The sequence below is a fragment of the Balaenoptera borealis genome (assembly GCF_965194805.1).
Source record: "Balaenoptera borealis genome assembly, chromosome: 16".
In the NCBI taxonomy this organism is placed as follows: Eukaryota; Metazoa; Chordata; class Mammalia; order Artiodactyla; family Balaenopteridae; genus Balaenoptera; species Balaenoptera borealis.
Genome location: NC_138872.1, coordinates 14937749 through 14951535, shown reverse-complemented (window position 1 = coordinate 14951535; position 13787 = coordinate 14937749). Strand labels below are relative to the sequence as shown.

At 54.7% G+C, this 13787-nt stretch overlaps 1 protein-coding gene across 5 annotated transcripts in view; it reads left to right on the top strand.

Annotated features, from left to right (window-relative positions):
• The first annotated feature begins 88 nt into the window (after positions 1-88).
• The window catches only part of SLC12A5 (solute carrier family 12 member 5), a 42288-nt gene continuing 28589 nt past the window's right edge, over positions 89-13787 (top strand). For 2 of the 5 annotated variants that reach the window (XM_082362817.1, XM_082362816.1), the window contains exon 1: positions 89-4750. In XM_082362817.1, the coding sequence (XP_082218943.1) occupies positions 4630-4750 (121 nt within the window). In that variant the 5' untranslated portion in view covers positions 89-4629. Of the gene's footprint in view, positions 4751-11780; positions 11948-11970; positions 12215-13787 lie in introns of those variants that run through there. The other 3 variants (XM_082362819.1, XM_082362818.1, XM_082362820.1) reach the window with 3 other exon arrangements.

The following is a 13787-nucleotide window of genomic DNA, read 5'->3' as shown; positions in this document are numbered from 1 at the left end:
TGTATGTATTGTACGCATGCACGCATGTATGTATGTAACCAACAGAGGGCTTACTATGCGCCAGGCAATGTTCTAAGCACTTCATAAATATTAACGTTCAAGCCTTCCTATTAGGAAGGTATAATGTAATTACTCCTATTTTATAGCCGAGGAAATGGCCGACCTATTATTCATTCATCAAACATTTATTGAGCCCTTACATGAAGCCAGGCCCTGTGCCGGGCACTGGGGATAGAGAAATGAGTTAGACTATGTTTCTATCCTCAACGACCTCTCAGTGGTCCTCAAATTTTCGGGTGCATGAGAGAGTCCTCAAAACTTGCTTAAAATGCAGGCTCCGGGCTCTAGCCCCAGAGAGTCCAGCTTAGCTACAAGGGTGATGATTCTGTGGCTGGTAGAGGTGGGGTCACACTTGGAGAGTGTGCAGCGTGTGACCCTTTTTCTAGAATAATGGCGCACATGCGCGCACGTGTGTGTGTTTGTGTGTGTGATTCTGCATGTTGTGGTTGAAGTCAGGAAACATTTCCCAGCCAAGATGACATGTGAACTTGAACTGAATCTGGAAGGGTGAGCAAGAGTTTCTTCTTGCGCAAGGAAGACTATCTTCTTCGAGGATAATTTACCAAGAACCATTAAACCTAAAAACGTTCCCACTCTCTAACCCTCACCCATGTGTGCACAAAACAACACCTAGAAGGATGTGAATTGCAGCATTGTTCATAGAATGAGAAACTGGCAACAACCTAAGTGCGCAGAAGCAAGGCAGTGGATAAATAAAATACGGATTATATACACGATGATAGGAACTACCCCTAGCAAGGCACTGACTAGGTGCCGGGCACTGTTGCACGTGCTTTATGTGCGTTAACACAGCCAATCCTTAAAACAACCCTATGAGACAGGTACTACTCTTACCTTAGAGGTACTATTACTATTGCTATCACTCCCTCCCCCTGCTTTATAAATGAGGTAACTGTGGCACAGAATTACACAGCTGACCTGCAGTCTCCTAGCTGGTGAGTGGTGACCTTGGGATTGGAATGTGAGCTCTTGGGGTAAATGCTGGGAGGAGAGAAAAAGCAAGGGGGCGTTTGGGGGAACTAGAATTGGCTCAGAACTCTAGTATGTGGTTTGAGCAGAGAGGATTCTGGAATGGTTGAGATAGGAATGGTGGTGTGGGCTAGATGAGAGAAGGTCGAAGTGGCAGGCTGAGGAGGATGGATTTGACCCTCCAGGACGGCAGAGGGACTTGACTGAAGGGGCGGGGCAGGTGAGTGGAGGTGATGGGCTTGGTCAGCTTTGATCATCTTCCACACCCGGGGCCCAGGTGGGAGTGTAAGGAGGGGTTCAGGGAACTTCCTCCTAAGCTTCCTGTGGGTGGGGCCCCTCTCCCTTAACTCACCCATTTCTCACTCAGGAATGACCCACTTCCACTGGCATACAAATGTTCCTTAATATGGCTTGTTTAAAATCCCTCTAGACCCCTGTCTCTCGGTTCTGTTCCATTTCTCTACTCCCCACCCCCATCCACAGGAATACTTCCCCAAAGTACAGTTTCTACTCACTGTCTCCCATTCTCTTCTCAGTCATTTGCAACCTGGCTCCCACTCCACTCCTCCACTGAAATGACTCTCTTCAAAGCCACCTGTGATCTTCCTGTAGCCCGATACAGTGGGTACTTCTCTGGGCTCATTCCATACCATCTCTTGGCTTTTTTGACCCAGTGGAAAATGCCCTTCTTCCTGAAATTTTTCTTCACTTGGTCTCTGGGTCACCCCTTCCTCCTGATTCTCCTCCCCTCTCGCTAGCTGGATCTCCCTCTTTCCAACCTTTAAATGATGGTGTGCCCTTGTGCTCTATCCTTGGACGTCTTTGCTGTGTACACGCATTCCCTGTGATCTCGTCTAGCCCTGCAGCTTTACACAGCACCTCTCTGCTAAAGACTCCAAAATTTACATCCCCAGCCTTATCCTCTCCCCTGAGCTCCAGAATCAGATGTTCGACTGCCACCTCCGCATGATCCTTAGGTGCCGAAGAGATATCTCAGTATACCGGGTCCACCTGAGCTCTTGGGCTCCACCTTCCAAATATACTCCTCCATCGGTTGTCCCCACCTTAATAAAAGACGACGTCATCTGCCCTCAATCGAGCTTAAAACCTAATCAGTCCTAAAATCTAGGGATCTGTTAAATTCCTTTTTCTGGCACAGGGTTTCTCAACCTCGGCACTATTGACAATTTGGATCAAATTATTCTTTGTCGTGGGGGACTGTCCATACATTGTAGGATGTTTGATGTCTTCCTCCAGGAGGTAGTGGGATCCGTGGACAGATGCTGGACCCATTCAGGGTCAGTCTCCCTCCCTCTATCACGGGCCCTAACATGGCGACAGAGTGCAGGGAAGCGACGGTGAATCTGTGGCTCGTGGCTGGCAGTCTTGGTGTAGGACTAGATGGCACAGGTGGCCTCTACCAACTAGATGCAGTGCCACCCTCCTCCAGACAACAAAAACGTCTCTGAATATTGCCAAACGTTCCCTGGTGGGCAAAACTGCCCCGAGTTGAGAACCATTGCTCTAATGTAACAAACATTCAGACAGCTTGACCCGCCATAAGTGTACATTTCAACAAACTGAACACGACTGTCTAACCAGCGACCAGATCAAGAAACAAAACATTCTTAGCACCCTAAAAGCCCCCTCATGCCCCTTTTTAATCACTACCCCTTCATCCCAAGAGTTACCACCATTACTTCTAACAGCTTAAAGATAGATTTTGACTATTTTTTACTTGATTTAAATAGTATTTTACAGTCTATACTCTTTTGTGTCTGGCTTTTTTTAAAAAATAAATTTATTTTATTTATTTATTTTTGGCTGTGTTGGGTCTTTGTTGCTGCGCGCGGGCTTTCTCTAGTTGTGGTGAGCGGGGGGCTAGCTCGTTGTGGTGCACGGGCTTCTCATGGCGGTGGCTTCTCTTGTTGCGGAGCACAGGCTCTAGGCCCGCGGGCTGCCGTAGTGGCACATGGGCTCAGTAGTTGTGGCTCGCGGGCTCTAGAGCACAGGCTCAGTAGTTGTGGCGCACGGGTTTAGTTGCTCCGCGTCATTTGGGGTCTTCCCGGACCAGGGCTCACACCTGTGTCCCCTGCATTGGCAGGTGGATTCTTAACCACTGCGCCACCAGGGAAGTCCCTGTGTCTGGCTTTTATTCCATGTTATATCTGTGAGATTTATCCATATTGTTTGTGAATTATAGACTGTTCATTCCCACTACTGTTTTCACTGTATTCACATACCATTACTTATTTGCCCATTTTACTGTTTATGGTTACTTGGGTAGTTTCTGATTAGAGGCTATTACAAATAATGCTGCTATGAACATTCTTGTAAATGTCTTCTGGTGAACATGGGCAGCCATTTCTTTGGGGCATATACCTTGGAGTGGAATTGCTGAGTAGACAGGTATGTATAAGTTCAGCTTTAGCTGACAGAACAATTTCCCCAAGTGGTGATGCCCATCTATACTCCCACCGGCAGCACATGAGAGTCTAGGAGTCCTCCTTGACTCCTCTTTCCTTTACATGCAATGTCCAATCCAGCAGCAGGTCCTGTAGGTTCTACTTCCAAAACGTATCTGGAATTGGACAACTGCCACCACCCTAGCCCGGCTATCATCACCTCTTACCTGGGGGTTGCAGGAGCCTCCTAATTGACTCCCAGCTTCCACTCCTGCCCTTAGTTGAATGATGAGCAGCCATCATTCCCCTACTCAAAAAGTTCCCATGACTTCCCTTGTAGATTAGAAAAGAATCCAGACTCCTCCCTGAAGCCGTCAAGAGACCATCGATCTGCCCTCCTCTCCTCCCTCATCTCCATCACTCTACTCTCCGTTCACTCTGCTCCAGACACACTGGCCTTCTTGCTGCTCCCTGAACAGTCCAGGCTTCTTTTCACCCCAGGGCCTTTGTACTTGCTATTTTCTCTGCTAGAGAGCTCTTCCCCCAGATCTTTGCTTAGCTGGCTCCTTCTCATCAGTGAGGGCTCGGGTGAAATATCACATCTTCTGAGAGGTCTTCTTAGACCATCCCCTAAAGTAGTCCTTCCCCCTAGTCATTACCCCTTGGCCCTACTTTTTCTTCTTGACATAAACCACAGTCTCAAATTATCTTGTCTATGCGTTTGCTCACTTGTAATCTTTCTCCTCTCACTCGTTAGAATTTGAGCCACACGAGGGCAGGAAGCCAGTCGATCTCATCCAGTGCTGTATCAGTACCTAGCACCAAAGCCTCAAACACAGGCGCGCTATCAAGATGTGCTGAATGAGTGAATTAAACCCAGGTGTTTAGGAGACCCCAGCCGAGGAGGGACCGGGCTCCTGGTGCAGGGGTGGCTCTCAGCAGCAGGTTGGATCCTCAAGCGCTTCCAGTGGAATTGACAGCCCAGGGCCTCAAAGCGCAGGGGCCAGATACAGAGGCGCAGCACAGCGGGCACTAGGACCCTGCGCGGCGCCGCGTCCGGCGGGGGGCGGCCGGCGGGGATGGGGGGATACGCTCTTTCTGCCTCCTGGAGCCCGGCTGCGGCCACTTGTGCGATCCGGGCCCGTACCGCGGCCGCCCGGCTCCTTTCCGCACCATGAGCCGCAGGTTCACTGTCACTTCGCTGCCCCCCGCGGGGCCTGCCGGGACCTCTGACTCGGAGTCCCACCGGCATTCAGCAGCCGATCTCGGTCGCCTCTCAGGAGAAGACGCCAAAGGTAGAGGCCGCAGGGGGCGGGGCCTGCCGGAGTGGGGCGGGGCGAGATAAGGGGAGGGGACACGGTGGGCGGGTCTTCTGTTGGGAGGGGTGGGACCAGGACTGGTAGGCAGAGGGTCCCAGCCGAAGGCCAGAAAAGGGAGAGGAGGTGGAACCTAGGGAACTGGGGGAAGGCTGAAGGGAAATGATGAAGGGAGGGACCACATTGAGGTGGGAGGGGACACAGGGAAGAGGGTGGGGCTAGAGGCGAAGGGGCGGATCTTATAAAGAAGCTAGGGTCCAGGGGGCTGGGCCGGAGCGCAATAAAGGGGAGGGGTCATCTCGGGTAGGGGGCGGGACCAGAGGGGGAGAAGGTGGAACCAGGGAAAGGGAGGGCCGTGTGCGTCCACAGCCAATGGGTGGAGGCAGGACTATCTCGTTTTGGGGGCAGAAAAGGGCGGGACCAGAGACGAAGGGGTTGGGCTAGTAGTATAGGGGTGGAGTTGAGGGCGGGAGGAAACATGAGTCCGGGTCGCTAGGTCTCCAATCCTCAGTCACCCAGGAGGCGTCGCGGACAGCGCCTGGGGATCCCGGGAAGAAGACAGGAGAATGAGAAATTTGGACCCCGCGCCGCTAGATCCTGGCAGGATTCCGTGGGCACTCTAGTCCCGTCCCTGGGGGATTCACTTAGCTCCTTCTACTCCAGCTCCACAAGCGGTGGGTGGAGCGAGCTCAGGCTGTTCTGGGGGCGTCTTCCTGGAGGGCCCACTGCAGTGATCTTGTAATGGAAGTTACATGCAGGGTACAGAAGAGAGAGGAGGGAAGGGATCGTTCTAGGCTTCGGTGAAGAATTAGCATCCTGGATGCACACGCAGTCTTCTCCGCAGGGGCCACTTGTCAGGGGTCCCCTGCCTGTCTCTGGGCCCCTCAGGTCTGGAAGGAACGTGGAGAATTCGCTTGAAGTGGCCCCAGCGCGGGGAGGAGGAAGAGCCTCCCCGGGCCGCCAGGGGTCGCTGCTGAGCCGCAGGTGAGCTCACTCTGACCCCAGCAAAACTAAGCACCAAAAACCCTTTAGGGGTTTATTTGGTGAACCTCTGCATTGGATAGATGACCAAACTGAGGCCTATATTTCAGCATGGCTCCAATCCCGTGAACCAACCGCCTCCTGGACGTTGTCATTCAGATTTTTGAGGGCTCTTTCCTTTCTTCATCTTTCCCATAATCTGTCTGCCCCTTTTCTCATTTTCAGGAATGCCTTACCATTCTTACAGATTTAAAAGTCAGAGCTCTAGAAGCCATTCTCAACGCCCCCTTTTCTCTTCCCACCAGATCTGATTGGTCCTCATGTCTTGGCCACTTCACCTTCAAAACTTAGCCTGAATCTGGCCACATCTCTCCTCCTGTCATCATCACCCTGGTCCAAACCTCCATCATCTCTCACGTGGCCATGACCACAGCCTCCTCACTGGTCTGCCTGCCTCCAATCCTGTTCACACCACACAACCCCCCCCGCCCCCCCATCGCTTGTAGGATAAATGGCAAACCCTTTAGTCTGTCATTCAAACCCTTCCCTCATCTGCTCCTGGTATACCTGTCCGTGTCCTTCTCCCACCTCCATTAGCCAGGGAAACTCCTCCTCACTCTGTAAGTTATAGCTCATTTAACCTTTTCTGAAAATCTTCTTCACGTTCCCTCACTTCCAGGCAGAGGCAGACATTCCTCTTCTGCCCGCCCACTGCACTATTATAGCACATGTCCCAATGGATGGAAGTTATTTACTTGTGTGTCTCCTACATCTCAAGGGCAGGGACCACATCCTTTTAACTTTGTGTTCCGAGTACCAAGCCCACAGCCTCGCACTTAGTAGGTGCTTACTGCTCATCAGATGAGAGGGGGAGTGGCTGTAGACTCCTGCTTCCCCTACCCTTGCCTTCTCTCCTGTCATTCCCCACCCCCTGGCCTGAGAATAAGATGGCTCGCTCTCTTATCCCAAGGTGACTGTTCCGTCTTCCCATTCCCATTTCCAAGCTCTTGCATAATGAAGTAAAATACGGCTCCCAGTGTTGGGTGTGCAGGTGTGTGTGCAAATTGGAGGTGAATCTGGAACGCTGTGGGCTTGTGACAGAGGCGGTGTGTGTGTGTCTTTGCATGTCTTGAGGGAGAAGCATCCCACGCTAGCTCTGGTGACCTGTGGGGCAGTCAGTGAGTCAGTGCTTACGTGTGTCATTGTATGCCAGTGTGTTGATTGGCATGTTGATGTGTGTACTTCTGTGTCTATCTGTGGGATGGGTACCTGTGTGCATGAGTTTACTGAAGTTCCATCTTGAGAGTAATTTGGGGATTTTTAACCTCTTAGGCCCTGAGACAGCCTCCAGCACCTCTCCTTGGTAGGTCGCTACATGGGGAAGTGCACAAGAGCTCCCTAGGGGAACGTAAAATCTGCTGGTATCTTTCCCACAGCTGTTTTTGTGCCAGTGCTCTGGCCCCAGGGGGATGCTCTCCCCACCTGTTGTCATCACCCAGGCCCCTTAGGGAGAGATGGCAGCATGTGGAAGGTGGGGGAAGGGTTGGGGGAGGTTTTGTAGGTCACTTACATACAAGTGTTATCTTTCATTCTGGACCCAGGGAGTGGAGTTTGACCCTGGAGGTGCTTCCTGCTGCCAGGAGATCAGCTATAGATGGGAATGCGACTTACAGGGGAGGAAAGAAGCAAGTCAGAAGGTGATCCTTGAATCTACCACTAACACTGGGGGGCAGCCCACATGCCTCAGTTGCCTCATTTGTACCATGGGAAGATCGATGGTGACTTGGCTGGATAGAATTGAACCTGGGACCAACTGTTACAGTTCTGAGCTACTCCCCCATCCCTTTGCACCACTCCCTGCTGTGCCTCAGTTTCTCATAGAGGAAGACAGGGCACTGGGAAGAGAGCTGGGCCTGGTTAAGACTAACAGGAGTTGGGATGTGTCCCCATGGAGTGAGGGGGAGCCAACTTATGCTAGGGGGATGGAGCGAGACCACGGTGCAGCCTATCCACTCTCTAGCACAGCCACTGTGATGTGGCCTTGGGCACACTGCTTCCCCTCTCTGGGCCTCAGTTTCCCCATCTGTAGTATAAAGAAGTTGAACAGGAAGCTACCTGAGGGTCCTTCTAGCCATAAAAATGCTCAGATTCTTTGATGATCTAGAAGGGTGATGTTCTCTACCTCCCCCATACCCAAACCTCATGTTTCAGTCTCTTTATCTGTAAATTGGGAAGAATGACACTGAATTATTGGTAAAAATACCTGATCTGGAGATCTCCAGCCTATCCAAGGAGTTCTCCAGTCACCCACTCCTCAAGCCAGGACTCAGAACCTCACGGCCCACTACCTCAGCCCAAGGTGAGCCCTGGAAATCTCCATGGCAACAAACTGGTTATGAACGGGGCTGTAGTTGCCATGGTGATGGGCTGCGCGCTCTCTCTCTCTCTCTCTCTCTCTCTCTCTCATCCCCCTCATCTCCCCTCCCCTCTTCTCAATGAACCAGAGCGATCTGCGGGCACCAGCTCTCCAGGTGGGGTGGGGATGGGGGTGGGTACAGTGAGAAAGGGGTCCTGATTGAGAAAGAGGGAAGCCGGGCTGAATCTGTAGAGGAATGGGGGGCTGTTGGGGTGCCATTTCCATGGTGACAGGGCTGCAGCCTGTTAATTAAGCCCCCGGTTACCACGGAGACGATGGTGGTTGACGTGTCTGCTGCGAGCCCTGTGTGTATGGGGTGTGCTCTGTGCCGGACTCGTCAATTCACTGCAAGGGTCTGGGGTCTGGAGGACGGGGCCTGCAGGTGGGGGAGAGAAGAGTGAAGAAAGGAGTTCAGGGCCTTGGCTCCATGAGGCCAGAGCTGGGGGTGGGTGGGTTAGGCCGTGGGGCTAATGATATAGAGACAAAGATGGATGGGGATTAAGCCATAAGGAGGAACACTGTGCCTGACTTTCATGGAAAGAGGACCCAGTCAGGTGGCTCCAGTTTCTTCCAGACAGCTCCTTGTCCTGATTCAGTGGCTGGGGCCCCGGGCTGCAGGTCAGGAAGCCAGATTCTAGTCCCCAATCTGCCACAAGTTCACCTCATGGAGAAAATTTGTACCTTTCCATTTCTAGACTCCAATTTCCCCATAAATGAGGACTGACTAAAAAAATAACTTACAAAGTTCCTTCCAGTTCCCAAATCCTGATATTTAAGAGGCAGCTTCCCTGACCTTTTTTCTCTCTGAGAAGCATAAGGTGGGAGGGGAGAGGAATTTTAGAGACTCAGAGTTTAGAAATAAGACCCTGCCCAGCTCTGCATCTCGTGATGCTTTAATGAGAAGATTCTTCTGGCCCTAGATCTTCCAAGGGCTCTGGGTGGGGAAGCGGTGCTGAGCTGGCAGCCATGTTCCTGGGGCTCAGAGCTGAGGGTCATCTTACTGGCCAAGGCCAGGCTGGCAGTGCAGGAGGTGCCTGCAATGTGTTTTCTGAAAGCCTCACTGCAGAGGGTTGGCCTGAGGCCAGGATAGGGATCAGTCTTCTTGAGAGGTGGCGGGGGGGGGGTGTGTGAAGCAAAGGACCGGGGTCTCCCCTTGTGGCTGTCTCTTCACTTGGTCTTGTCTCCTCATGAAGAGCTCCCTGGCTTTAGTCTGAGATAAATTGAGAGAGCACTGAGAGTTTTCAGGGTGGGAAGAAGGCCCATAGATTATGCAGCCTAACCCTTTCATTTTACAGATGGAGATACTCAGGCCCTGAGAGGAACTCAGTTCCTCCAAGGAAACACAGAGTCTGAGGGCAGAGGACAGACAGCACCACTATCTCCTGAATCCCAGATGCCTTGTGAGATAGGAGGTCTGGTGAGGGTGGACAGATGGGACACCCAGGGGAAGAGGATCACCCCTGCCTTCACCTATACTCCCTTGGGATCTAGCTTTTCTCCATGGGCGGGCTCAGTCCCTGAGCAGCCAGGGCTCTGGACCACAAATGAAGAGAAATACCCCCAGGGGAACATCCCAGACCCGGGATTGCTGAAAAACCTCAGTATTTACTTCACAGCACTTCTCAAACAAACATACTACACATTTTACTATATTACCTGTCTCTACAGAGTAGTAGAAAACCATAATGGTGGCGATGGCGGTGGTGGTGGTGGTGTGTGGAGTGGAGTGCTTAGAAATTCTTGCACACTGGCCTACCCACCTGCAACCCTTTAAACCCCTGTCACCAATCCAAACTCACTACACTTTTTTGTGTGTGTGGTTTTCTCTCTGGGAAAGCCAAGAGGACCAATTCTCACACCTGGTCTGAATACCTAGCTCTCCACCCTAAAGAGTCCTTCTGGCATCCATAAAACACAGTGGCAGGGATATCTTACTGGTGGATCCCTCAGAGGGCCCCTTCAGTCAGCTGCTGAAGACTCTGGTTGACCCAATCTGAAGCCACTGACAAATATGCGACAACGGAATCTGAGCAGCGGGCCCTGTCCATGGTCCTGAAAACTCCCATCCTAGAACTGGGCCTCTGGTCGTGTGGATAGTTTTGTTTTGTTTTGCTTTGTGTTTTAAGGATCCTTGAAGGTCTCTGGGCCCACCTCCAATTGCAAGCTGAGAGGCCACTCCAGCTGCACGTCTGAAGTCTGAGCGCAAGAAAAGGGAGAGAGCTCATCTCCGACCCAGTCCCTGTTCCTTTCTTAGTAGCCAAGGATCAGAGGCCACTGAGCAGTTTGGATATGACTGCATTCTTGTCCCTTCTATTGGAGGCAGGACCCATTTAAAAAGAGGTTATGTTGAGGAAAAGAGTCCAAAACTGGAATAAAGGAAACTGGATTCTAGACCAAGTTCTGCCATTCACTGGCGTAGCATCCACAGGCAGTCATCTGCCCCCCCCCCCCCACCCTTTGGGCCTTAGCTTTTTCACCTGTAAAATGAAAGCAGTGCATTAGCTAAGGTGATTGACACGATCCTCTCCAGCCCTGGAACTCTCCTGGAATTTAGAGGGCTAGTGTTGGAGGCTTGGGTGAGTCTGAAAATCATTTCCCCTTGATCTGCTCTCCTCCTTGGATGTTTAGGTTTTTCCAGGGACTCAAAGGGTCCAAACCTCTGATGCCGCTTCCTGAGATCTCTCCACCCCTGGCTCAAGCCTGGATTCTAGGGGTGCTGAGGGGTCCCAGGACAATCAAGCCTCTAGGGGACTGGTGTCAGGGGAGGGGGAGGAACACAGAAAGCATGTCAGTTCTGGAATCCTCAGAAAGCAATCCTGGATTAGGGGATTAGACACTCTCACCCCGGGAGAAAATCTGGTCCCAAACCGACAGGCGGCCTCATTCTCCCCTCCCCCACTCTGTTCCCGGCCAGCCTCCGACCCGCCTGCCCTCCCCAAAGGCTGCACCATCCCCAGTGGGGAGGCAGAGCTCCCTGAAACCTCACTGCTGCCTTCTCTCTTCCTCACCGCCTCTCCTTCCCAGGGTCATTCCACAGTCAGAGGGTCCTTGTCTTTGGACTCCAGTGATTTGCCTTGGAGGTGAGATGCTAAGACTTCTATCCGTCTAAGCACAGTAAAGTGTTCACGGCAACTCCTCAGACTCACGCCTCCCATTTTAAGACAGGATGAGCCAGACAGTTCAGCCCGTGACCCTGAACCCCATGGGGGCAGCACAGTGCTTCAGTTAAAGGCTCTGGCCTCCACGCATCCCTAGCTCCAACCTCTTGAACAGTGATTATGGGAGAGGGTCTGGTTCTCCACCGTTCTTCGGGGCTGGCCTTCCCACCACCGTTCTTCGGGGCTGGCCTTCCCAGCTTTGCAGACAGGCTCTCCAGGGACCCATATTCCATGGCGCCCTACCCCTGCCGCCTCAGCCCCCCTCATCTTCCCTCTAGGGGGAGGGTGACCCTCGGCCAGGCAGCCGCTGCGGGGCCGCCTCCCCGCGGCCGCGACCTAGTTCCCTGCCGTTATTTTTAGGGCGCGGGATGGCACCTGCCCACGTGCCGGCCCCGCCTGCGCCGGAGAGTGGGGGGCGGGCGGAGCTACGTCTGCTCAAGGGAGGCGAGGTCCCCATCCCCCGCAGCACCCTCTCCATCCCACCCGCGCAAGCCCCCAGTTTTCGTGCGAGGGGGCCTCCAAGAGCGCACTGCCCGCCCCTCGTCCCCTCTTCTTTCTCCCTCCCGCGCTCCCCCCCGCAAAACCCCGCCAGTGGCTCATGCCTCCTGCATACGGGATGAGGTGAGCAGCGCCGCCGCTGAGAGGGGGCGCGCGCGGGTGTGAGCGTGTGTCCGTGTGCGAGTGTGTGTGCGCCGGGCGGGCGGGCACTGCAGCTTCTTCCTCCGTGGAGCGGAGAGCGAGAGAGAGCTAGAGCGAGCGAGAGAGCGGCGAAGGCAGGCAGAGGGGCGCGGGTGAGGCGGCGCAGCCATCCCCGGGCCCGGCGCCGCGCCGCCACCATGCTAAACAACCTGACGGACTGCGAGGACGGCGATGGGGGAGCCAACCCTGGTAAGCAGCGGTCCGGGGGCGGCGAGGAGAGGAAGCGGCTCTGGGGTTAGAGGCAGAGCGGGGGCCGCCTCCTTCAGAGGAGAGGCGGGGATTGACCGGGGCGGTGGGCGCCCAAGGCGGCCTGGAGCCCAGCTCCATTGGAATGCGCCAGGCACTGTATGAGGTGCTGGAATGCGCCGCGCCCGGGGACAGGGCTGGGGGCCAAGGGGCTGCCATTGCCCGCGGCCCGGGGGCAGACGTGGGTTAGCTAAGCGGGGGAGGCGGTGGGAAGGGGTTGGAAGAGCTAGAACGGGCTGACGTGTAGCTCGACGGGAGGGAGGAGGGCTCCTTTTCCCCGAGGAGGGACCCTGGCGTCCTGGCGCAGAGCGCGGGGGTTGCGGGGGGCGCAGTCTGCGGCAGTCCCTCGCTCTGAGACTTCCAGCTGAAAGATGGGGGGAAGGTGCCTATGGGGGGATTGGAGCCATATGACAGCCCCCGTCCGGCTGCGCTGTCTCCTTAAGGGGTCACTTGATGCGGTCCGGGCCTCCTCCCCCAAAGCTGCCCGGGGTCCGACCTCAGACCGAAGCGTACCCCCTCCGGGGATTTTCAGCTCTACTTTGCGGAATCTCCTTCTCCCTCTCGCGTTCCCGTGGGTTCGGGACGGGTAGCAAGATCACCCTCCTTTCTTCCCCCTTTCCCCTTCCTCTGGGTACCCTGGCATAGCAGTGTGGTTTCAAGGGCGGGGCAGGGGGGAGTCTTTCCAGTCAGCTCTGCTAGCTTCCCCAGTGAGGCCTCGGGAATGGGGTCCCAGCGGCCGAATTCCTGGCGCCGTGGCGCGGACACTGCGGACGCGCTGCGGCGGGTGCGGAGACTCGCTAGGAGCAGAGGGGCTTGGAGCGAGTCCGTTCGCGGCTCCCGCTCTCCTCCGCGCTTTCCCTGCTCCGAGGTCTGCGAGGCCAGCCACCCCCTCGGGCTCTCGGGCCCCCCACCGCCCCCCCACGCGGTCTCAGCCACCCAGCACGGCTGTCAGCTGCCCCCAGCCCCCACCCTCCAGCGGCGCTGCGTCCCTTGCGCACTAGCGCGCCTCCCGCTCTGGCTGTCTGCGCTCAGCGCCTCAAACGCTCCCCTGGGCATTGCTTGACCCTGTGGGCCGAGACTCCTGCAGACCTCCCCCAGGGATGGCCCAAGGCTGAAAGAGCAGGGTCTTCCAGGGACCGGCAGCCTGGCCTTGAAGTCCTCCGGATCCTGGGTTCAAGTCAGAGCCAAGGGGCCGCTTGGGAAGTCTGTGGACACCAGGGTCCCCGATCCTTTGTCTGACACCCCTTCTTCCTCCCTGAGGCTGAGTACGGGTAGGAACTACTAGCTGCCTAACTCATCCATCTCCACAGTGACCCTGAGGTTACCTCAATCCGCAGCCGCCCTCCTCCACAGCAGGCTTAGGCTGCGGGAGGGAGGGGGTTTGGCGAAGTCGAGTCCTCAGCAGAGCCCGGCATCCCGTCGCGGTTCCTAGGGAACGAAGGGGGGCCATTTCCACCTGGGATCCCCTTCAGATGTCACCACTCTGAGGAGGGGGCCTCTGCTCCCGCAGACACGG